Raw genomic sequence first — 26042 nt, forward strand, 5'->3', positions numbered from 1 at the left:
TGGATCTTCAATGAAGACTTATTATTTTAACTTATGTACAGAGATTTATTTGTAAAATTAAATTAATTTATTACAACTACAAGTACAGTTTGTCGTTCAATAGATTTTGGAAGATTGCCGTTGGCTGCTGGCGGCGGACGTTATATACGGATCCGATCATTGCCGATCTTCAAATTTCGGACGCAATCGGCCGTCCGTGACGTCACATAGGATGCGTTCTGAACAGACGGGCCTTACGGGCAACAAGAATCGGGCCAGTACAGCGTTGTCACGCACGCGAATCAAGTCAATCGTGCAGTCTAAAGTGGAGTCCAGACGAGACAATTTTTCGCCAATCTGATGATATTCTCCGATCGAATGAGGCCGTCCGGACGCAAACACCAATTAAATTCCCTGATCAAATCAGCAGGTGCAGACACAAAAATGCCAATTTTCGAAGTTAGTATCTATGGAATGCAAATTGGTGATTAAATTTGTGTACGTGTGGACGCTAGATGAGATTGGCGCCAATTATTTTCCTGATCAAATCGGTCGATTTGCCCAGCTCGTCTGGACTCTACTTTAGCTGTGATGGAAAGACAGACCGACGCACAAGTGATCCTATAACATTGACGTATAATATCTAAAGACGGGCTAATGGGGCACTAAACATCGTACTAATTCAGCGGTGCTACCCACAAATTCCAGCCAATCGTGCAGTCTAACGCGACTAGTTGCGACCAATAGCGCGCGTAATGCGAACTCGTCAACCAATCGCGCGCGTGATGCGAACTCATCAACCAATCGCGTTGTAGCGATTTCACACCGCTGTACTGGCCCCTGTCATGCCTCATTATTATTGCCCGTAAAGCCAGTCCCTAGATATCTATATGTCAATGTCCTATAAGGATTTCATTTTGCTTTTTGTGGTATGGATGGAACCCTGAAATAATGCAAAATATTGAAATCCGAAGATACATACATGGCATTGAATCCTCGATAGTCCCATTGTTATCTTCTTCCTTCCAGTTCAAAGGCTCCTCCACTTCATCTGAAGGAAAAAAAACGATACCACTTAATATAAATTGTTTATTTTATAACACCCCAAATAGAATAGACCATCTTATTTAAAATTCGTTTATTTCTTACACATCTGTTTTTGTGTCACCAATTTATATACATGTATGTATGTATGTATGTATAAACTCTTTATACTACAACACACACATCTCTGTATACATTACATACATACTAGCGACCCGCACAGGCTTCGCACGGGTTGCCCTTAACAAATTATACACCTAAACCGTCCTCAAGAATCACTCTATTGAGAGGTGAAAATCACATGGAAATCCGTTCAGTAGTTTTTGAGTTTATGGCAATCATACCTACATACAGACAGACGCGGCGGGGGACTTTGTTTTATAAGATGTATAGATAGGTATTAATGAACCAAAGGGTGTAGCAGGATAGCCTTTGCAAAGTTGCCCCCAGAGCTTTAGTTCGAAACTATAACCAAACAATGCCTTTTAAAGTGAACTAGCGACCCGCCCCGGCTTCGCAAGGATTAACAAATTATACATAAACCTTCCTCTTGAATCACTCTATCTATTAAAAAAACCGCATCAAAATCCGTTGCGTAGTTTTAAAGATATAAGCATCATACATAGGGACCGACAGCGGGAAGCGACTTTGTTTTATACTACAATAGGTTTTTTTTTCTCCCAGTCTATGTGACGGACGGATTCCTAAATGTTATTGAAATATTAATTTAGCAAAGTCTATCCTGCTTCACCCTTTCAACTCAAATAGTTCAGTAATTTCGGAGCAAATTGGCTGCGATAGAAAGATAGACCGACACACGACGAAACACTTACAACTTACTGAGACCTTTTTGACTGGCTAAAGTTTTTGTAGGTACTTAGTTGGATAGTTCGTTAAAAGTTCAGTTCAGTTAAAAATTCTTATTTAAAATGTAGTAGGTAGCTTTAATAATCTCTCGTCTCTCAGCTCTCGTCCATCTAACTTACGACCCAATACAAGATTAGCCCGCCCTAACTCAAACATGAAAATCATCCACTCTGGTCCATTTCCCATGTCAGTCAATAAAATTCCAAAGTCAATACAGGTGGAAACAAACATAAATAGATTTAAAGCGCAATTAAAGCGATATCTAATTAGCAAAGCATATTAAGGCTTCGTCACACAGGCGCGTTTTCCGGGCGGGGCGTGAGCGGGGCGCGCCGCTTTTACATATAAAACGCTCGCCTGTGTGACGAAGCCTTTATTGTATCCAATATTTTTTAAGTGAGATCTAGATGTTTAGTTTAGTTTAAGTTAGTCTGTTATGTTGCTATACCCTCGCACGGTTCATGTTGAAACTGTACTTAGCCCTAAGATCCTCTGTACACATGAAATGCAATAAAATATATGAGTATGAGCATAATATATTCTGTCGAAATAAGAGCTGCAACACTTCGATATTTCTCTTTCCGCACAGACTCTATTCTCATGTTACAGGCTGAGCCTAGTGTGGGGATAATTGTATTTTTCTCTTAGAATGCTAATTTCTTAAAATAAATATATATATTTTTACATTTTTAGCTTTCCTTTTTTTCATACAAGTTAATTTCCAATACATTGTCTCATAGAATAAATTTTAAACATTGAAGTTTACTAAAAATCTCGACACAAGTTATTTTTAAAAGTCGCTGAACAAATGTTGGTCATCAGTACAGCCAAGAGTTTAATTTATTGCTTCTGCTACAGTATACGTTGGTATCTATCTATATATGAATCCACGTACCCTCCACTTGGAGTGCGGCCGCCAGCATTGCTTGAAGCTCGACCTGGCAGCGCTGCACTTGCAGCTTGAAGCTGTTTGCATCTCGCAAACGATCCACACACACGTCACAGATGCCACACTCGTCATCATTGCCAAGTATTACCTATATTGCAACATCAAAACCTTAAATGTGACTTTATCTATGAAAAGGGACCTTATTGTCGATGGCAGTTACGCCATTATTAACGATGCTCCGATATAAATACAATGCCGCGCGACGCTGTGCGGCGTAAGCGCCATCGACAATAAGGTCCCTTTTCATAGATAATGCCCCAAATATCCAGAAACTAACACTCAAAAGTAACTGGTGGTTTTAACATCATAGCTTAGGAAAAAAAAACTCTTAATAAATTTTCTTTAAAATAGTATATGTTCAGCAACTTTAGAATACTATAAAAAGCGGCCAAGTGCGAGTGGGACTCGCCCATGAAGGGTTCCGTATTTAGGAGATTTATGAAGTATTAAAAAAAACTACTTATTAAATCTCGTTCAAACCAATTTTCGGTGGAAGATTGCATGGTAATGTACATCATATATTTTTTTTAGTTTTGTCATTCTCTTATTTTAGAAGTTACAGGGGGGGAACACACATTTTACCACTTTGGAAGTGTCTCTCGCGCAAACTATTCAGTTTAGAAAAAAATGATATTAGAAACCTCAATATCATTTTTGGAGACCTATCCAATATACCCCACACGTATGGGTGTGATGAAATAAAAATTTTGAGTTCTAAGTATGGGGAACCCCCAAAAAATTTTTTTTTTTCTATTTTTGTGTGAAAATCTTAATGCGGTTCACAGAATACATCTACTTACCAAGTTTCAACAGTATAGATTTTATAGTTTCGGAAAAAGTGGCTGTGACATACGGACGGACAGACAGACAGACAGACAGACAGACAGGCAGACATGACGAATCTATAAGGGTTCCGTTTTTTGCCATTTGGCTACGGAACCCTAAACAGGGTAGAAAAGAGCCAAGTTTGCCCGAAGGGAGGAGTGTCTCCCCAATGGCAATGCTTCTGTGATTGAGGTGTGTAATATAGTACAATTAACAGTATGTGATTATCTATCTAAACCTGACTAGGCTAATATTTTTGAGTGATAGTAGGTACTCAATATTCCACATAATGTATAAGAAAATAATATTTGTATAAGAAAATAATATTTGTAAACTTAGGTAGCTATACCGGGTAACTGTGGTCCAATTTTAAACTTGTTCATACATGTAACATATGGTTAATAACCAGTTACACTAATTGTAAGTATAAATGTTATCTATTCGAAAATTTCCCTACAGTGCCACTTCAGTGAAGGGAAATGTTTCATAATACATATAACATAACACACCTGAACCGACAGTCAAAAACCTTTTATTTGTAATAGATTATATTCTACGCTTTTACTTTCCATAGTTTCCGTAGTATATAATTTTAATTATTAGTACATACATAACTTTACTGACTGATTGGTTGAAACTTAACTTCTTCAACAATGTGTTATTAGCCTATTATCATCTATTATACATCACATACTCAATATAATTTCAAAAACCTCACCTTTGCGTCTGGAAGGGCGCGGGACGAGTTGTTTGACTGAGTTAGCCTTGTTGAGTTTAGTTTTAATTTAGTTTATAGTTAACTTTAATGTATTTTTAATGTAAATTTATTAATTTTCTTATTTCTAATATTAAAACTATATTTATTTCAAAAATATTTATGTATCTGAGTTTCAAGTCATCACTGAGAATTAGAAACTGCGCTTTTGACCTTCTTTTTCTTCCAAAAAATTTTCTTTATAATTCCTGGAACGCCCGGTGGCACGTATCGAGTAGGACAAAGGCTAAAAATTATGCGTTGTTCACGTTGTTGCAGCCGGATATAGGGCAAAACCATGGTTTCACAAGGTCTTCTTGAGCAAAAGGGCGACCTCAACAATAATCCGAATGAGACTTAATCACTGTCTCTCCTTAGTTCGCCTATCTAAAATGCATTATCGGGACACATCATTATGTGAATGTGGCCTTGACGATGGAACCCTTAACCATCTGTTCTTGAACTGCCCCCGTTTGAATCACTCACATCTCTTCTCTGGTCTTATCTATCAAAAAATCCCTCTTCCGACGCATATGCCCTCTCTTTTAATCCCTAACCCCTCTATATTTCGACTCCTTTCAAATTTTATCAAAATTAATAATCTAAAATTGTGACCCTACCCGGCTCCCTAATCTGATCAATCCTTTCGTAGTTCCTAATCCCGTATTTCAATTTTCTAATATACTTTTTCTTTATCATATTGTCGTGATGCTGGCAAATGCCTTCATGGCGATAGCCATAAAAAAAAAAATTAGAACAAAATGTTAGAATTGTCAAAAGAGGTTTGGCGCCAGAGTACTGGCCGTATTTTGATTATCCTGTAATTTCATACTTAGTTTTTAAATTGTGTTTTAAAAATACTCTTCTATCCATTGATGTAGCATAAAGAACAGCCAGCCTATTATGGATAGCTTTATCCATCTTTATCCACGTGATAAAATAACTGTCACTGTTTAACACCGTGGGAAAGAAAGTGACGGACACCGTTTTATCACGCTGTCACGTAGACAAGAACGACCATCATATCCGTACTGGATACCCAATCAGCCGCCAAAAATGGACCCACAAAAGTAATGTCAATACAGATCATGCATTACTTTTTCGTTTAGTCTTGTTTGAAACGCTCAAATGTGAAGTTGTCAACAATTACGAAATGTACCGTTAAAATATGTAAAAATAACAATGATAAAACAAGGAAAAAGGATGGAATGTATTTCTTTCGGTTAGTTCTTTGATAAGATAAGATAAAGATAAAAGATAGTTTATTCAAGTAGGCATAATTACAATGCGCTTATGAACGTCAAATAAAGCTAGGTAGACCGGCTCCAACCCTACACCTCTGCCCCGAGAAGATTTAAATCCCCCCTCAATTGGAGGAGGGTATCCCAATATGGGACCGGCAACAAACTCGGCGGGACACATCTTTTCTTTTTTGGATAGCATTACATAATTTATGTAATCTGGTGGTAATTTTATGGTTTTGAATAAATTAATTTGTTAGTACCAAAGAAGGGATGTCAAGGAACAAAAGTCTAATGAGTCGATGTGAGGTCAATATTTTTTTTATTTTATATGGAATTCATGAGGAATAATATTATGTTTAAATTCAAGATTTCCAAGAAAACCTATGCGTGCAAAGTGGACTGCTATTTAATTATAGCAAGAGATAGGGGTGATGCAGTTTTAAACAAGGCAAAACGGCACTTGTGTGTTCGGCCCATTTCCCTGTTTCCGACATATACACCACCAATAAGGGCTTATATCGACTAACTGTAAATGCTAAACCTGTCTGAACACAGTGACAACCACAGGATTTTTTTTATACTTTTAGACTTTATAAAAAAAATCCAATCAGTACCTAAATGTCCCCGTGCACCCGTGCTATGAGTAAATGTAGATCTTAAATACACAGTTATTTAATAAGTAGAATTTATTTCAAGGAAATTAGTATTTAAAAACGTATAATTACGAATTAAAAATTTAATTTGTTTGAATTTGAACCACGAATTAATTTTATTTGAGCTCCCGATTAAATTAAATTTGTTTTATTTATTACTTCAATTGGTTTTCCTGTACAGTAATACATATTAAAGTGTACCAAAGTGACTCCATTCGCTCATTATTCTCGTGTGACGTTGTTTGACGTAAATACGTTACGTTTAGTGCCATCGGACTAAATTTTTTAACAGTGTTGGTACTTATCTTTGCAAATTTGACACTTAATGCTTATGACATTAAGCTCTTTTCTGTACGAAACATTTATCTTGACTCAAAATTTACGTAAGCGTTTTTATCAATGCAAATGGTGCGAAACGTCATTGGGATTCACATTTCTTGATGTTTTTGTTCTGCTTTGTGTGTCTATTTCTTTTATATTAAGTCAGTGCTTCTATCAAATGTCGTGCGTAACTGTCTGTTTTTTCTTGTTCTTTGACAATATTTTTACAATAATAAATTAGATCTAATTTATTATTTACAATATTAATGGGACTCTCTGCGTTACACGATGTTATGTGTGTGATAATATCACAAAATTATAATCTTAATGTTTCTATCTGTATAGAATCCTACTTACATGTATCTCAAAACATTTTTCCAGGATATCCAAGTACACCTCTGAGATTGACTGACTAACACCAATTCGAATATACGGAGTCTTTAAATGTTTGTCTGGGGGCCGCAGCATGCAGCATCGACACAGATTTAAGGTCTCCATCACACAAAGAACGGCATTTATTATAAGTGAAACTTCATATTAAATTAACAATTGAAATGATGATGAAATGATGCAAATCTTAGGCTAGGGCTGTGAGGCTGTGTCATGAATCTCATTATTTTATATGTGTCTAACGAAAAAGCAGTCCCAACCCGCGACCCCATTAAATTCTCGTCAAGCTAGAGTGATCTCAAATAAAGATAATAATTATTATTTTAACAATAAACACAAAACAACATATTTTTATAGGTTATACGTCATAGGTTTTTTTGGTAGGGATACTAGGGATGTACCAACGCTTATTATTTTTATCGATTTAATTGCCAAGTATGCCAAGTTTCAGCATAGACAAAAGGTAAACAAATATATAGCTGGGCAACCAAATGTTGTTAGTAGAAAAAGGCGGCAAATATGAAAAATGTAGACGCAAAGGGATATCGTCCCATAGAAAATTTGAATTTCGCGCCTTTTTTTACTGACAAGATTTGCTTGACCAGCTATAAACAAAAAACTGTCTGAGGGCATTGACGTATATCAAAAGAGTACCATTCTCTTTGAGAGTACCTACCAACCTACCATCTATGAATATATACGCATATCTCAGGACCGTCTGTTCTCGCTCTATGGTTGGCTAAAACGTAGTTATTATATTCTCTTTGGTTGGCTCTATGAGTACGTATGACGCACCAAGGTCGCGGTGCGGTGCGATAGTGTGTAATGGGCCTTAATTAAAGTGATAACACACTGTCGCACCGGACCGCGTGACCGCGACACGGACCTAAAGTGTCATTCAATAGAACTTGCTAACTATGTAAACAAACCGCCATACTAAAATTGACACTGAATGTCAATTTACTAGTAACTTTTGTTTACATAGTTAGCAAGTTCTATTGAATGACACTTTAGAATATAAACCACGGTTTTGTTTACTTGTTGTCTATGCCAAAACTTGGCAATTAAAACCGATAAGGACATCTTTAGGACATCACTAGAGTTGCGTAAAAAAAAATAGTGCATTAGTCTATGGTGGCAATCTGGCAATGTTGCCATATACATAGATTTAACTGTAATTACCTGGTTTTTAGATAAGCTATGTAGAAATACAGGTAGAAGTTTTGTATGAAATAAATAAATTCGCTGTATTTTTTAACTTTGTTAAGTTAATTACAGGCATAGTTACACCTTATACTATTGTAACGATAAAGTTTCAGAGCAATGTAGCAAGTGACTTTAAAATGAGAGCGTAACTAAAGCGGACTTAATGCGGACTCTTATATCTCTACTGTACCTACCTAATACCTAATATATAAAATATGGATGGAGTTAATGGAGTGTTTAAAAACTGAGTTAAGTTAAAGATTTGTATGGTTAACCATGGTATATGATGGTTAACCATATGGGAACACTGTAGGTATGCCAACGCCATTGAGGCCATCGAGTCATCTGTCATATTCATACATTACAAAAAGCTTAAATAAATAATACTAGTTAAGTAAATGTTTTGAAATTGAAACAAATTAGTTTTAATGATGGAAGATTACGATAGTGATGCGGTTATTAATGCCATAGAGGCGATGCATTCCTGTCGCTGCTGCCTGCGGCACCCTCCAGACAAGGGCTTGAAGACTTTGTATACTCATGTTGGAAAAACTGAGATATATTTTGATATGATTGAAGAATGCTTTAATATACGTGTAAGTACGGCCGCTTTAAGACTGATTATTCATTTTAAACATAATTCTAATTAAATAAACTGAGTTGCACACAATTATGGCTTACAAAATTAGGTCATAATTTTGCCACTCGTTGCCACGGTTACGTCTATTCTTTAACCCTTTAACCGCCAGAGTCTGAGGGCCTACCGGGAACCACGTTCGACGTGTTACCTCCCTGTCAAAAAAACTCGTACTTGCGACTTTTTGGAACATTAATCTAATCACTCTTTACCAACTAACTAAGCTACTGAAGCTTACCAGATACATGCAAACTTTTCCATTCCTTCCTTTGTTTAGACGCCTCTACATCTACTATAAGAATTAGGGTGTTGCTTATTTCGTCGAAGTTAAAATATGCTAAGTCTCACCCACTTAATTTGTTCTTTTATACTAAAAAACAAACATAGATTTTTTCAGAATTTTCAATTGAAGTGAATACAAGTGAATTTAAAAATAAATATTGTCCTATGCTGCCTGAAATACAGGGAATCCTAGTGCAGGCATTTGTAAACCACTTTTCTTTAAGAGCAACCACTGTACTATACTTTTCTCAATAAATTATTTGTATTTGAATTATGTTTTAGGGGTCACTACCAAATTTAGAAAATTTGGACCCTTACTTACTTACTTAATGGTGCAGCAACCCAAAATGAGTCTTGACCTCCGACATGAGTACACACTAGTTGTCTTCATACAAGATAAAATTTTTTTTTTAATTTTTATTATCATTATAAATATCTCATAGCAAAAAAAAAATTGTGCTCATCAAGATGCAGGTGCTAGAGTGGTAAGGAAAATATCAACATAACTTCATAATCAAACTATGTTTACTAACTGTGTTTTGTCTACTGGCAGTAGTTGTTGTAATCCCTGTCCGTTTCCTCTTCACGCTTAAACAGCTGAACCGATTTAAATGAAATGATGTATGGAGATTGCCCATGGAAAGAAATAGTATACCACACAAACATCATTATATGCAGACTTGAGTAGAAGCTAGTTAAATATCCCTAATTCCCTACTAAATATATGTGCAAGTAACTCTGTCTGTTACCTCTTCATGTTTCAACTACTGAACCGAATTTAATTAAAATTGGTATGAAAAGTTTGAGGCTCGGGAAAGGAAATAGGGTGGTTTTCTTCAATCAACATCATCATTTCACGCAGACAAAGTCGCAGGCAGCTAGTTTTTATAATTTTTAGGGTTCCGTACCTCAAAAGGAAAAAACGGAACCCTAATAGGATCACTCGTCAGTCTGTCCGTCCGTCTGTCACAGCCTATTTTCTCCGAAACTACTGGACCAATTAAGTTGAAATTTGGCACACATATGTAAGTTTGTGACCCAAAGATGGACGTGTAACGTCAATAAATTAATTTTAAATATGGAGGCCATTTTTGGGGGGTAAATGAGAAAATTAAAAAATAAAGTATTTCAAACTATATGTTACATATCAAATGAATGAGCTCATTGTAAGAATCTCAATTTTTTTTTATAATTTTTAGGATAAATTATTCAAGAGAATAGGCAAAAATTACCATTTCCCCTCCTTATCTCCGAAACTACTGGGTCTAAAATTGTGAAAAAAATACACAAAATAGTTCTTTACCTATTGATGACAGGAAAACCTATTAGAAATGTGCAGTCAAGCGTGAGTCGGACTTAATGTACGGAACCCTTGGAACGCGAGTCCGACTCGCACTTGGCCGGTTTTTTAAATATACATTTTTATTAAAAGCTACATTGCCTTCTAGGTTGCCATGAGCAGTGACGACGAGTGTGGTATCTGCGAGGTGTGCGTGGGGCGGCTGCGGGACGCGAGCGAGTTCAAGCTGCAAGTGCAGCGCAGCCAGGCCGAGCTGCAGCGGTTGCAGTTCATTCATTTTTTGGGTAAGCTATGATATTCACACATACATAAAGTGCCATTCTACGACAAAGGTGGAGGATATCTAATACCTTTAAACGAGCAATTCTTGTTTATTTATTTATTTATTTATATATATATATATTTCGGGGATCTCGGAAACGGCTCTAACGATTTCGATGAAATTTGGTATATAGGGGTTTTCGGGGGCGAAAAATCGATCTAGCTAGGTCTTATCTCTGGGAAAACGCGCATTTCCGAGTTATTATATGTTTTCCGAGCGAAGCTCGGTCACCCAGATATTAGTAATGAAAATAAGACAGCTAAAATGGCGATGGACGGGACACATGACAACAGATAGCAGGATAAAATGGACCAAAATTATAACGGAGTGGTTCCCACGGGATGGCAAAAGGAAAAAAGGCGGCCAATTCAAAAGGTGGGGAGATGATATAAAAAAATCGGAGGAGTAGAATGGCCCAAGAAAGCAGCGGACAAAACAGAATGGAGGAAGCTGGAAGAGGCCTATGTGTCACTTGACACGCTGACCACTAAACCGGAAAAACCGATGTGCTAGTTAATAAGATTTTAAGTATGTAAAAATTTGTTGTATTTATGTTTAGTATCAGCAATAAAGGCTATATAGTGAAGCGGTTAGGGTTGGGAGGTTTAAATTAAAGTCCCAAACGCTTTATAACAAATAAATTTATTTAAAATAATAACCCGAGCGGTGGTCGTGGTAGTGGTCCGTTAAATTTTAAATTAGCCTGTCTGATTTCACTGACGTAGGTGGGTACTCCCCTGACGTGGCAAGGTGGTCGTGCGAGCCCTGTGTTCGGACGCCGGGACGTCTCGGGAAGCGCCGAGGTCAGCTGGTGCGCGAAGCCGGGAAGCCTCTGGAGGGCCTCCTACTCTGCGGTCGGATCAGCAGGTCCCCCCTGCCGCCGTAGTTTTTAAGCCGTCTAATTGCACCCTGGAATGTACATCGTCCAGCTTTATGTCCACGTATTAATTGGCCGCTCGGTATGAACCCCAACGATGACGCTAAGCAAGCAAGGGAGTAGCAAAAAGTAGATGGTGGGTGTTCATAACCAGAACGGAGTTACAGCGGTTATGTGATATGGCAAGTAGGTACCAAAAGCAGAGTGCAAGATTAGAAAATTAAATTACAATAATGGGGATCAACTAAAATGATAAAAATGCTATAAGCTAAGCTTGTGAGCTAAGGCTATTAATAATCTGAAGTTAAATAACACGCTGGGCAAAATGTATGAGACGCCATGTTATAACGGTACTTTTACCGTTACGCCGCGACGCGGCGGCTAACAGCTCTTACTAGAAAAGAATTATTTTAAAATACATGACACAGGCAAGGCACAATTAACATTACGTACTGAAAATAAGCGTTTTAGCACAATAGAATTTAGCACACTAGATTCTTAAAACTAAGTAACGTTCAACACTTACCCAAACGGGGTGCAGGACGGGTAGTAACTAACTAGTACTTAAAATCATTTGCTTATAGCAAATTAAAAGATTTAACTACACTTGGCTAGCATTGCCGATTTAAGAAAATATTATTTTAATTTGCGCCGGCGCGTGAGAGGACACGGCTCACGGCTCGTGAACGCGGCCGGCAGCGTCTGTCCTTAGAGACGATCGAACGAAGAGTGGGGCGCGGAGTAATGGCCGGTGGTATAAGTAGGGCAAAACTGCTGACATCGGTCGTTCGGCCGAAAGTACACTCGCGCACAGAAATGTTATGTTAATTTCTTAATTTCACATTATTTTAAATAATACTTTTGATTTAGATGCCTATAGTAACGTGCATCGTTACAATAGTAATAACAAAAAAGTGTCATTCTATAGAACTTGCTAACTATGTAAACAAACCGCCATATTGAAATTGTCCAAAAATATGAATTTACTAGACTTTTGTTTACATAGTTAGCAAGTTCCATAGAATGACACTTTAAGCACAAATAAAGCCATAGTTAAGTTATAACCTGATGACAAGCGATTACGGTTGCAGGCAACACCAGAGGGGTTGTAAATGCGTTGCCGGTGTTGATGGGAGATAAGAGTATACTCTTCTCTTAAAGGTTTGATGCGGGCTGTACACACTCGTCGAGAGACCCCGAGACAGGCCGAGAATGAATGTGTTCATGCTGCTCCCTTCTCGTCTCGTCTTGTGCTTGTCCGATTGGATCGAAGCGATGCCAAGACTCAGCGAGTGGCTTTCGACGAGTGTGTACAGCCGCCATGAAGGTTGTATCGGCCCAGAAATTCTGCAGGCGACAGTTGATAAAGTTTCCGGAGAAACGCACGGTTGAGGACATGAGGACTGCCAACAGTGCCAACCATCTTCGTGAAGATGGAATGTTATCGAGGCGGCAAGGATTAAATAGCCTCTTTCATTAATCCATCACCTAAATACATATTTAAATTCTAATATTTTCCTTTTTTTTACCAGTGCAACTGGTAAGCAAGTGGTATGGCTAGCTTATACCTATGGTAGAATAATGCAACTAAATTTCATGTTTCAGATGAGAAACCCGCGATCAAGTCTGAGGCTGTGGAGGGAAGTGCCACAAATGATGATTTTACACTACGTGAGTATTTCTACATAAGATTCCTACTATATTCACATTGTAAATGCGTTAGGTACTCTGTTTGTCTGTATGGTAACATAACAGTTTTCACGCTCAAACTATACTGAAATGATTTACAAGAAATTTGGTATGGAGAACGTTTGAGATCCGAGGATAGCTAAGGATGGTTTTTATATGTCATCATCATCATTATCTCACGCAGACGAAGTCGCGTGCAGAAGCTAGCACCTAATAAATAAATAACGGATGTCTTACGATTGAATTTAATATGGCATTACAGCTGAATATATAAATACATAATAAATGCACACACCCCGGGGTATTCCTTAATTTTGTTTTATTATTTATTTATTTTCGGCATTTGGCTACTAAGACTTGCTCTCTACCTTATTCCCGATTTACCATTCAATGTCTGTGTGTAAAGTTGCTGTTTTCTTCAGGCGAAGTGCACCCGGTCAAGTTGGAGGCGAAGATGTCGGAGGGTGAAACAATCAACAACGAAGAATTGGTACAAGCACGTATGTACCTATTTTTATAGCTGAATATTAAGCCCCGTCTCCATATCGCCGACCATTTTGACGACCGGTCTGGCCTAGTGGGTAGTGACCCTGCCTGTGAAGCCGCGGTCCTGGGTTCGAATCCCAGTAAGGGCATTTATTTGTGTGAGCACAGATATTTGTTCCTGAGTCATGGTTGTTTTCTATGTATTTAAGTATTTGTATATTATATATATCGTTGTCTGAGTACCCACAACACAAGCTTTCTTGAGCTTACCGTGGGGCTTAGTCAATTTGTGTAATAATGTCCTATAATATTTATTTATTTATTATTTATATCGCGCGGCAAACCATTGAACATTGGCTCGCGGGGCAGCCGCGCGCAATGGATACCGGGGCTGCCGCGTGAGCCAACTCGATGCGCCCGGTATCCATTGCGCGCGGCTGCCGCGCGAGCCAATGTTCGATGGTTTGCCGCGCGATATGGAGACGGGGCTTTAGGGTTACTCGGGTTTACACGCCGAAAGTAGGTACTCATGAATTACCAACATTGATATAGTATAAAGAACTGGATACCCAATCAGCCGCCAAAAATGGCCCCACAAAAGTGATGTCAAAACAGATCATGCATTACTTTTTCGTTTAGTCTTGTTTGAAACGCTCAAATGTGAAGTTGTCAACAATTACGAAATGTGCCGTTAAAATATGTAAAAATAACAATGATAAAACAAGGAAAAAGGATGGAATGTATTTCTTTCAGTTAGTTCTTTGGATAGCATTACATAATTTATGTAATCTGGTGGTAATTTTATGGTTTTGAATAAATTAATTTGTTAGTACCAAAGAAGGGATGTCAAGGAACAAAAATCTAATGAGTCGATGTGAGGTCAATATTTTTTTATATTTTTATATGGAATTCATAAGAAATAATATTATGTTTAAATTCAAGATTTCCAAGAAAACCTATGCGACGTGCAAAGTGGACTGCTATTTAATTATAGCAAGAGATAGGGGTGATGCAGTTTTAAACAAGGCAAAACGGCACTTGTGTGTTCGGCCCATTTCCCTGTTTCCGACATATACACCACCAATGAGGGCTTATATCGACTAACTGTAAATGCTAAACCTGTCTGAACACAGTGACAACCACAGGATTTTTTTTATAAAGTATAGGTAGACTTTATAAAAAAAATCCAATCAGTATCTAAATGTCCCCGTGCACCCGTGTTATGAGTAAATGTAGATCTTAAATACACAGTTATTTAATAAGTAGAATTTATTTCAAGGAAATTAGTATTTAAAGACGTATACTTACGAATTAAAAATTTAATTTGTTTGAATTTGAACCACGAATTAATTTTATTTGAGCTCCCGATTAAATTAAATTTGTTTTCTTACTTCAATTGGTTTTCCTGTACAGTAATACATATTAAAGTGTACCAAAGTGACTCCATTCGTTCATTATTCTCGTTTGACGTTGTTTGACGTAAATACGTTACGTTTAGTGCCATCGGACTAAATTTTTTAACAGTGTTGGTGCTTATGTTTGCAAATTTGACACTTAATGCTTACGACATTAAGCTCTTTTCTGTACGAAACATTTATCTTGACTCAATATTTATGTAAGCGTTTTTATCATCAATGCAAATGGTGCGAAACGTCATTGGGATCCACATTTCTTGACGTTTTTGTTCTGCTTTGTGTGTCTATTTCTTTTATATTAAGTCAGTGATTACCAAGTTACTATTTTTTAATTTCTTTAGTGGCTCGACAAGTGTAACCCGATTGGCGAGTATTTTTTTTTACAATCATGGCTTATACTCCTCGCTAAATTTTGCAAGGTGGATACTGCCAATCTCGAGGTAGAGAATTTTGACTTGTGCGACGAGAATGTTCGGTTAAGTTATGATTTTTGTGGAAGGATAGGCCGGGAACTTAAAACAAACAAATATTATGGACATCACAGACAAACACATGACAAGACACAATTGACATAGTACCAAAATTTGTGAAAAAGAGAGGAAAGCGGATGACAGATTGTTAAGGCAAGCAACATAGCGGATTAAATGGAGGAAAAAACGTAGAAATTAATGTATAGATAGATAGAAATATAGTATAAGGCGAGTCTTTAAAAATTACAAATGTCCCTAGCCAACATGGACACGGTGCGTTAACATGATCTACGTGTTGTCCTTCCTGGGTCACAAGGCCTCTTGTCCGACGATGGATTTAACCAGATCGACTGCCCAAAGCAGGCGTTGTCAACATGGTTGGCAGAATTGGAAGGGCATCGGGTATACCTACAGCAACACTATAAACTAGAACAGAAATGTCTAATGATCACACCACCCCACTTCGACATTTGGTTTGGAGAACGGTAGTTAGTGAGTTTGAATCGACGGTAAGTCGAAGACTATTGCTGCGTTGTCTCAATGTACTTATTCAGTTTCGTGTACGTTAGGAGCGACGTAACGGTTAATCAACCCTTTGTACACCATGCCTATCGGGTGCGGCGCGTCTTCGTGAACCTTATCGGAATGGACGAAGGTTGATATGGACGTCATTGCCAGACAAAGGGTTAGCTGTAAAATAAATCTACCGACGAGGATTTTGGAGTCACCGCCAACGGCGCATAGCTGCGAGCAACGATTTTTTGAACAGCCCAGGAAACGGACATGGATATGTTATTATAATGTTCAACAAAAAGACAGTATTATGTTAACTGTAAAAGTTAAATTGTGAAACACATTTGGTGTTAGATTAATGTATCTTTTTTAATCATGTAGCTTTTTTCTTTTAATAAATATTATTCTTATTCTTATTCTAATGGTGTGTAATAAACGCTGAGTATTAATTATTTATTATTTACTAAGTTGAAATTATCCAAAGTTTCGACAAGGATTCTAATGGGTGAGAAGTACCCCTAAAATATTGTAGGAGACATGCAAGGAAAACTAATAACAGACGAGTACTTAAAATGTCAGAAAAAATAGAAAAAGGTTTTTGGTTAATTAAATTAAATATCTTTATTTAAGACAACATATGGTCCATAAATTTGTTAGTTATAGCTTATCATCTATGTTAATAACAACAGTAACCTAATCAGCAATTATTAAAAATATACATATATGTTGTTACTAAAAATATTAAGTGTTTTAACATTTCTAAGCACATTATTAAATTGTACAACGGGACTTAATCACGTATCTAAGTTTTAAGATTTACCTCCGACGTTTCGAGGACGGCGTTGTCCCCGTGGTCTCGGAGAAGACTGGCTTAAGTTGACATCAGCATCTTCTAACCGCGCGAGTTTTTCGAACTACCCGCACTTCGTCTTGTTTATCCGCTTGAACGTTTTGTGCACTAGGGATGTCACTCTGTCGACACACAACACTAACGATATTCGATTTATCGACTGTCGATATTCGTTTACGCTTACAATTTAATAATGTGTAAAAATCGTGAAAGTTTAAATCAGTGTTATTTCTAAGCACATTTGGAGCTTACTACCTATTTTTAATTCATAGTTCGGTAACTATTTTAAAATAACCAAAGTTATAAATATACGATATCATTCCCATACACAAAACCTCGGGGTATGCATATGAACACAACACACCCGTGTCACCATATGAACCGTGTGTTGAAAACTTCTAAACATTAAGTGTAGTAATTACATCCTATAAGCAATTTTTCTTTCTAGTGCCATTAGCCGTCCCACCACCAGCTCCAGCGCGGACGAGGAACGATTCCAACCACGCCTTAGTACAACAAGTTCAGACGCTGGCCGGCTCAGAGTCAGCAGGCACTCTCACGGAATCTTCTGCGTCCGCCATTGCAAGGAAACAAATTGCGAAGCTGGCCCACCTTCCCCCCGCACCACCCTTGGACGCTCAACCAGGACAGCCTGCACCTCGCAACAGGGGACCCCCCAAACCTGTCTCCTGCGATATATGCAAAAGACAATTCCAGTTTAAACATCTCCTAGTCAAACACATGCCTAGGCATACTGGAGTAAAGCCTTACGCATGTGAAGTATGCAACAAAAAGTACTCACTGAAGTCCGTCCTAAAGAACCACCTAAAAACTCACACAGACAACAAGTTCTCCTGCGACGTATGCCAAAAGGAATTCAGTTATGGATATAACTTAAAATCCCATATGCGTGTGCACACAGGTGTCAAACCGTTTCCGTGCGAAGTTTGCAATAGAGAGTTTTCTAAAAAGCTTTCTTTAAAAAGTCATTTAACCAGTTCTGGTCATTTACTTCCAATTTCTTGCAAAATTTGCAAAAAACGGTTCGCTCATGAAAGTGAATTAAATGAGCACATTACTAGTTTGCATGGAATTAAAGAAACAAACCCACTTCAGCCAAAAAAACGACACATTATAAAACAACATACTGAGTTTCTAGACGATCTTCAAACAAATAATCCGCATACAAAGGAACAAGAAGAACAAACAAGAAATAAAACAAATCTCACAGGCCAATTATTCTGCTGTGAAATATGTGGAAAGCAATATAGACTTAAGAAACTATTCGATGCCCACATGAACAGACACACGGGAGTGAAGCTCGAGTACTGTACTTTATGTGACAAACGCTTTGCAGAAAAAAGTACTTTGAAAAGTCACATGCTATTACATACCGGGGAAAAACCTTATCCCTGCGCTATATGTCAGAAACGATTCCGGCAGAGCTCAGCTTTACAATACCACATGTTAATACACAAAGGCGTCAAACCTTATTCCTGCGAAGTGTGTAATAAAGATTTCAGACATAAATCTGCTTTGAAAGTTCATAGCAAACGGCACACGGGACAGAAAGCACACGGTTGCGATATATGTAAAAAGGAGTTTATAGTACTAGCTGCATTAAAAGAGCATCAACGTATTCACACTGGAGAGCAGCCTTACGTGTGTAAAGTTTGTCAGAAGCAATTCCGGTTAGCCAGCCACGTCCGGAGACATCTCAAACGCGTCCACAACGAGGCGGTCTCCAATTATATTGTCATAAAGAAGTGATATTCATTCCAATTATAATAAGATTCACCGGTGTATGCCATGAGGCGGAGACAAATAGGAATGAATTATATGAGAAACCTATTCCCATTTGTCCCCGCCGGGCACAAATGGGAATAGGTTTTTACCAAATATCTTAAGAGATTTTTATTAGTTTCACATGTCAAGTGAGTATTTGTTTTTAACACAACACCTTTGCCAGTCTGAACTGATCTGAACTATATGCTTATTTAAGTGAATATGCCATTGTTATTTTATTATGCTGACTAAAAGTTTTATAAATATTAAATACAGTCAAAAATATCTCTGGTTTTGAAAACACTGGAATACCGAATTAATCATTTGAGTTCACTGTAAATTTGTAGATAGAATGATGACATAGATCGATGTTGATATCGGTTTTGCCTGATGTTGATTTTAGTTGAAACAAAAGTGCCAGGTGTTCAAATCTCCGTCAGGTCTTCTAATACTTTTATATCTGTTGCATATAATTGAATGACAAACAAAGCTTCTTTTACTCTTTTTATGCTATTTGCCTCGGACCGAAATATTAGTAAGTAGTAACGTTTTGCTGAAAGCTGTGCGGAAAGAGAAGAGTCGTATAATGTATGAGCTCCCTTACATTTCTCTTTCCGCACAGACTCTAACACTAAGTCTGTAAAGCTTTTTAAACTATTGCTAAAATTGTTACACAGCAAATGTCGCTTCTGCCCTGTATGAATTCGTTACAAATAAAAGTATACAATCAATCAGTTCTTTTTTATTAACATTCACATGATTTACTTTTATTTCTAGTTGGGGTAACGTAAGAGTTGATTTTCGACAGTTATGAATTGACCCATTGATTATGAAGCTAATGCTCAGTTAAATAGTACGTTAAAGCTTCATATGTATGTATGAATATGATATGAGTCAATTAATAACCGTCATAACTCTTCTTACGTTACACTTACGAGTAGACTACCTCAACTCAATGCACTAATTTTTTTTTACATAGTTATCAACTTATCACTTTTAACCCTGAAGGTGGCATACATCACTTCAGAGTTTTTGTACTTATAACTTTCTGTCTCTTTCTGTCGATTAATTAAATTTCAAATAGACTTTCCCACTGCGAGACTATGCCACGCGAAGTGTTAACAGGTTAATTCAAAGCAATCAAAACTACTACGAACAAGTTTACAAACAAATTTAGGGTGTATAACACGTTTAGCTCTAGTCTTGTCACAAACTTCTCACTTATTGCAAATGATACTCATCGAGATAAAACATCGCATCCTCATTGTGTTTGGGCTTGTTATAATTGTTTCGATGAGTATTAGTTGCCTGTTGAAAGAAAACAACAACAGTATGCTAATTACGGCTGTTTAAAAAAAACAGTCAGCGATACCTAAAATCTTGTACTTATCGTAAGTGAAATTTTTGACAAAAAAATCTTAATGCATATTTAAACAATTAATTTTTGGCAGCCTTACTCAATTATCAGTATTTCCCACTAACATAACAAATAACTATTTATTACAATACTCGTACCTACACATCAAACTATGAAATTTCGGGAACAATACTGTGAGATCAGTCAGACCTTTGTATTGCGTTTTATTTAAAGCGAACACATAAATAATTTGCTTAAGTGAAGTGTTACTTTTTTTCTAGTGCCATTGGCCATCCCAACACCGGCCCCGGTTGAGTCAGACGATGCTTCCGACCACGCATCGGAACAACTCGAGAAGCTGTCCGAATCGGCGGGCCTCACGGAGTCAGCTGCGTCCGCCATCGCCAGGAAACAGATAGAAAAGCTGGTCCACCTACCCCCCGCCCCACCCTTAGACGCTGCACCCACTGGCCCAGTGCCCCGCTCTAGGGGACCTCCCATACCTGTCTCCTGTGATATATGCAAGAAAAAATTCCAATATAAAAGCCTACTCGTCAAACATATGCCCCGTCACACTGGGGTGAAACCGTTCGCCTGCGAAGTATGCAACAAACAATATTCACTTAAATCAGTCTTAAAGAATCATTTAAAAAGTCACACGGACAATTTTTCCTGCAAGATATGCCAAAAAGAATTCGCTTACAGACACAACTTAAAGTCTCACATGCGTGTACATACAGGTGAAAAACCGTTTTCATGTGAAGTGTGCAATAAAGACTTTTCAAAAAAACTTACATTAAAAACGCATTTGTCGAGTTCCGGTCACTTACTTCCAATATGCTGCAACATATGCAAAAAGAGATTTGCAAATGAAAGTGGATTAAATGAACACATTGTAAGCTTGCACGGAATTAAAGAAACCAAACAACTGCACACAAAAAAACGACATTTAAAACAGCAACAATCAAATGAAACTCAAGCAAAAGAACTAACAAAGCAACAACCTAACACTAACAAAACAGTAAATTCTGCAGACAAATTATTCTGTTGCGAAATATGTGGAAAGCAATATAGACTTAAGAAATTATTTGAATCCCATATGAACAGTCATATGGGAGTGAAACTAGAATACTGTAATTTATGTGAAAAACCATTTGCGGACAAAAACACTCTGAGAGGCCACATGCTCATACACACGGGAGAGAAACCTTATCCCTGTGAGATTTGTCATAGGCGATTCAGACAGAGCTCAGCTTTACAAGATCACATAATGATACACAAAGGAATTAAACCATATTCCTGCGAAGTATGTAATAAGGAATTTAGGCATAAATCTGCTTTAAAAGTTCACAGCCAACGACATACAGGACTGAAAGCGCATTCTTGTGATGTATGCAAAAAGGAGTTTATAGTTTTGGCTGCGTTGAAAATGCATTATCGTGTTCACACTGGCGAGAAACCGTACGCCTGTAATGTTTGCAATAAGCAATTTCGCCTTCCTAGCACAGTCAGAAGGCATCTTAGACGCGTCCACGGCGAGTCACCCTCGAGATACGTAGTAATAAAATAGCAACAAATGTGATATATACTTGGTCAACCAGATCTTGACAGTAGAAAAAGGCGGCACATTAGAAAAATGTAGGCGCGAAGGGATATCGTCCTATAGAAAATTTGAATTTCGCGCCTTTTTTTACTGACAAGATTTGGTTGACCAGCTATAGTTCTGTTTATTTCAAGTCTACATTAATAAAATTTCTAAATTAAATCTCTACATTAGTAAAATTTATATTAGTTAAGGGTTAGTAGAGGCAAACCAGTTTAAAAATACGCGCTCCTTGTAATCATGTATATTAGTCATATACACACAACGTACACAAATTCTTTACTTTTGGCGTGTTTGTGTGCATTGCGTTTATAAGTTTACACTATACATGTGGGTGTAGATGTCCTGGAGACAGATGAGCTCTTTAAATTAATGGTTTATCTCTATCGGCAGTTGGAATATTAGCTGTAAACTATTACATATTCTACTGTAACAGACCTAAAATCAACTTGTTTCCAGTTGCAACGTTAATAAAATTTGGACTTGTAGTTGAAGTCACTTTTTTTGCGTCACATCCATAATGCTTAAAATTAAGAACAAGACTTTACCTTTGCGCGTATGACAATCACAGGATTAAAATTAGATCAATACGCGTATTATAGTTTTGCCATTAAAAGCTAGTAGCTAATGTATGAAATCGAATGTAATAAACACCATTGTGAAGATCAGCCGCACTTACCAGCATTGATCTTACAATTAAGCAGAATACTAAATTACATTGTCATATGACTCTGGGGCGGCGTACCAACGTCTACAACAATGTCGTATGCAATTCTCTCTGATAATATCTAACTTATGCAATCAGGATAGTAGAGTATTAAAATCTGTGTAAAATCACAATTTAATCGTATTATTTATTTATGAAATGGATTGTTCTGTATATATTTTAAGTAATAAAATTGAACAGTAATCTAATAGGTATGTATTATGTGTAATATCAATGTAATAAAACACATTATTTGCACTGTTTCATTTAGTATAAAAGAATTCAGTTTAATCTAAATAAGAACTGACCTAAGTGACACTATTTTTACATGTCATATTCGAAATCATAAAAGAACGAATAAATTAAAGCGCCTGTCAGCAATAGAAATGCAAAGGTTTTAATGCCAAACATTTTCGGCCCTTTCAACCTTCGATCAACACGGGCTTCCGACAGGTCGGAAGGGATAGGCCCAAGCGATATCTTGACATTCAAATCATTCTGCCATTTTTCGCGGGGGGGAACGTGCACACAGTCGCACTTCTCACACACTTGCATACAAAATCCAATCTGTAATGACGACACAAATTATAGTTATCCATGCCGTAATCGGCAACGGCGACCCTAGCTAATTACGAGCGTGAGCTCTGATATGGCTGGCAAAGCCGAACTTATTTTTAAAAACTCTATCGCAGGTGGGGCAGTAAAGTTGACCAGAATTATTGTACGTATAATTATAGGAGGGTTTTGGCCGGGATTTACGTATCTGACGTTTCGCATCAAGATCAGTGAGACGAGCGTCTTCAAAGTTCTTTACGCTCAACTTAACGCGAGAACGCCATTCTGGCCGCTGAGAAGCAAGCTTCTCCCATTTGTCAGGTGGTATACCGCAGGCAGTTAGGTGGCGCTTAAGCACATCCTTGTAACGTAGGTGCTGCCCACCTTGCTTCCGTTTACCAGCTGATAGCTGGGAGTAGAAAACGGCTTTCGGTAGTCTGCAATCACTCATACGCCAAACATGCCCACACCATCTTAGCTGACCCTTCATCAAGAGCGCCTCCATGCCAGGCATCTTGCAGCGACGAAGTACTTCAGTGTTGGGAACGCGATCTTGCCATTTTATACGCAGAATGGAACGTAGACAACGCAAGTGGAACGTGTCTAGCAAGCGAATGTCGCCTTTGTACAAACACCATGTTTCCGAAGCATACAAAAGAATCGGAAGAACCATGGCTCTGTACACCGACAACTTCGTCCGCAGCTTTAGATCATGCGATCCCCAGACACGATGCGTTAACCGACCGAAAGTGGACGCAGCCTTAGCAATTCTAGATGGGATCTCGGAGGCTAGTCTGTTATCCTTTCTGATCTGGCTCCCAAGATACTTGAAAGAGGACACTTCGGTTAGGGGTTTCCCTTCTATAGTTAGGTCGGAAGTGTCCGCTTCGCAATTACGGGCTGGTTGTTTAAGCACTTGAGTCTTGGATATGCTTATTACTAAGCCAAATCTAAGGCACGACCTTTGCAGAGCATCCATGTAGGACTGAAGCGCCTCCATGCTATCGGCCATCAAGCAAACGTCGTCGGCATAGAGAATCTCGAGAACGGAGAGCTCTGTGGTTTTCGTTTTAGACTTAAATCGAGACAGGTCGAATACACTTCTGTCAGAACGGACGCTAAGTTGTATTTGTCCAGAGCACGCAAGAAGTGAGTCCTCAAGCACTGTGGAGAAATACAACGCAAAAAGAGTTGGAGCCATCACACAACCCTGTTTGACACCGCTGGTGACTGGAAAATGTTCCGAAAACTCGCTTTCATGTCGAACTGTAGCCATCATATTTTCATGAAACTGTTTGACCAAGTTAACGAACTTTTCGGGACACCCAGTTTTTTGCAAAACAAGCCAGAGAGCTTCGCGCGGCACGCGGTCGAAAGCCTTTTCAAGGTCCACAAAGCACATATATAGGGGACAATTTTGTTCTAAGCTTTTTTCTTGGATTTGTTTTAGAACAAATATAGCATCAATAGTGCCCCTATAAGGTCGAAAACCGCACTGGCTCTCCGGCAAGAGCTGTTCTGCTAGGCAACCTAAGCGGGTGTTAAGTATATGCGCTAAGATTTTACCGGCAGTGGATAGAAGGGAGATGCCTCTATAAGAACCGCAGTCAGAAATCTGACCCTTACCCTTGTACAGTTTACAAATAGAGGCATCTCTCCAATCTTGAGGAACAGTTTCTGATTCCCAAATCCTCAGTATCAGTTCAAACAACCTGTTGTTAACGTTTGGTCCGGTGTACTTAAATATCTCTGCGGGAAGGCTGTCTGAACCTGGTGTCTTATTATTTTTAAGTTTCCTCACTGCCGCAACGTACTCGTTGTAATCCGGAGGTAGAGCAAGGTTATCTGATAAAGGCTGGTTCTTCAAGGTACGTATGTAGGCTAAATCAACGCTTTGGGTGACAGGGTTTAAGACGTCTTTAAAGTGTTCTGCCCAACGAGCTAGCACCTCATGCTTGTCTGTGAGACGTCTTTCCTTGTCACGCGAATAAATAGGCGCTATTTTCCTACATTTCGGGCCGAAAACCGCTTGAATACCCTGAAAGAACCTGCCCGTTTGATTTGTATCAGCAAGATTTTGCAATTCATTCGCTTGCTCATTCCACCATTTATCCTTTTGCTCGCGCACTTTCGCTTTTAACACCTCGATCTGTTTTTGTGTACGGACGAGTCACAAGTGTCACAACACGCACACTAGCACATTTTCGTCAAGAGATGAGAAGTCGGATTTGTTGCTCGACCGATCCGCAATTTGTACTGGGCGAGAAAAATCGATAAATCCAGCAATTACATGAGACTAAAATATAATAATTGTGTTTAAATATCATTAAACGTATGACATGTAAAAAAAATATTACGTGTGAAATGTAACACCTTCTTTTTGTGAATTTGATGTCCCCGACCTCTTTTTACAACAAAAAACCGAGCAATTAGGCATTTTTTCTGCTGCTGTGTTCACTCGCGCGTCTGGACTCTGTCTAGTTAAAAATCCGAGCGCAACTAGTTTTATTACCCGCGCTAGATCAGTTGATCTTGTACCTAGGCAGAGGGGAAATAGTGCGAATGCCGCATCCCTTCCGTGTTGATCGAAGCTTTCAACAGATAATTAACTTAACTAATTGACAGGTAACAAACAAAATGTGTATTAGGATTCCGCTCCCGTACGCCGCGTCGAGCGCACGCATGCGCTCCGCGAGCTATACGGATAGTGATCCTTTCGAATAGTGCTCAAGCCACGTTATAGCCTTGCTCCGTGTGCCTTCACTGGATTGCTGTGCAGTGCCTATACAGAGATAGTGACTTGTAAGCAGTGCCACATTGCAGTGTACGAGTGTTTAAAAAAATTGTGAATATAATCATAAACATAGATACCTCAGTGCGTCCCCCCTTCGCCCCTCACCATGTCTATCGCCAAGGCACATTGTACTGGGGTAGATTGACCCATCAAAATGGTAAAACGTACG

The 26042-nt window shown here is 38.2% G+C and overlaps 1 protein-coding gene across 2 annotated transcripts; it reads left to right on the plus strand.

Moving 5' to 3' along the window:
- Positions 1-8574: 8574 nt before the first annotated feature.
- Positions 8575-21794, plus strand: LOC134659775 (zinc finger protein ZFP2-like). 2 transcript variants are annotated; one of them, XM_063515476.1, is made up of 5 exons: positions 8575-8828; positions 10600-10735; positions 13256-13321; positions 13762-13839; positions 17522-18876. In XM_063515476.1, exons 1-5 carry the CDS (start codon positions 8661-8663, stop codon positions 18841-18843), a joined length of 1770 nt encoding a protein of 589 aa, XP_063371546.1. In that variant the 5' UTR covers positions 8575-8660; the 3' UTR covers positions 18844-18876. The 2 variants fall into 2 exon arrangements, with proteins under 2 accessions (XP_063371546.1, XP_063371547.1); XM_063515477.1 differs by lacking the exon at positions 17522-18876 and adding an exon at positions 20497-21794 and having other exon boundaries at positions 8579-8828.
- Positions 21795-26042: the final 4248 nt, after the last annotated feature.

The sequence above is a fragment of the Cydia amplana genome, chromosome 25 (assembly GCF_948474715.1).
Source record: "Cydia amplana chromosome 25, ilCydAmpl1.1, whole genome shotgun sequence".
Lineage (NCBI taxonomy): Eukaryota > Metazoa > Arthropoda > Insecta > Lepidoptera > Tortricidae > Cydia > Cydia amplana.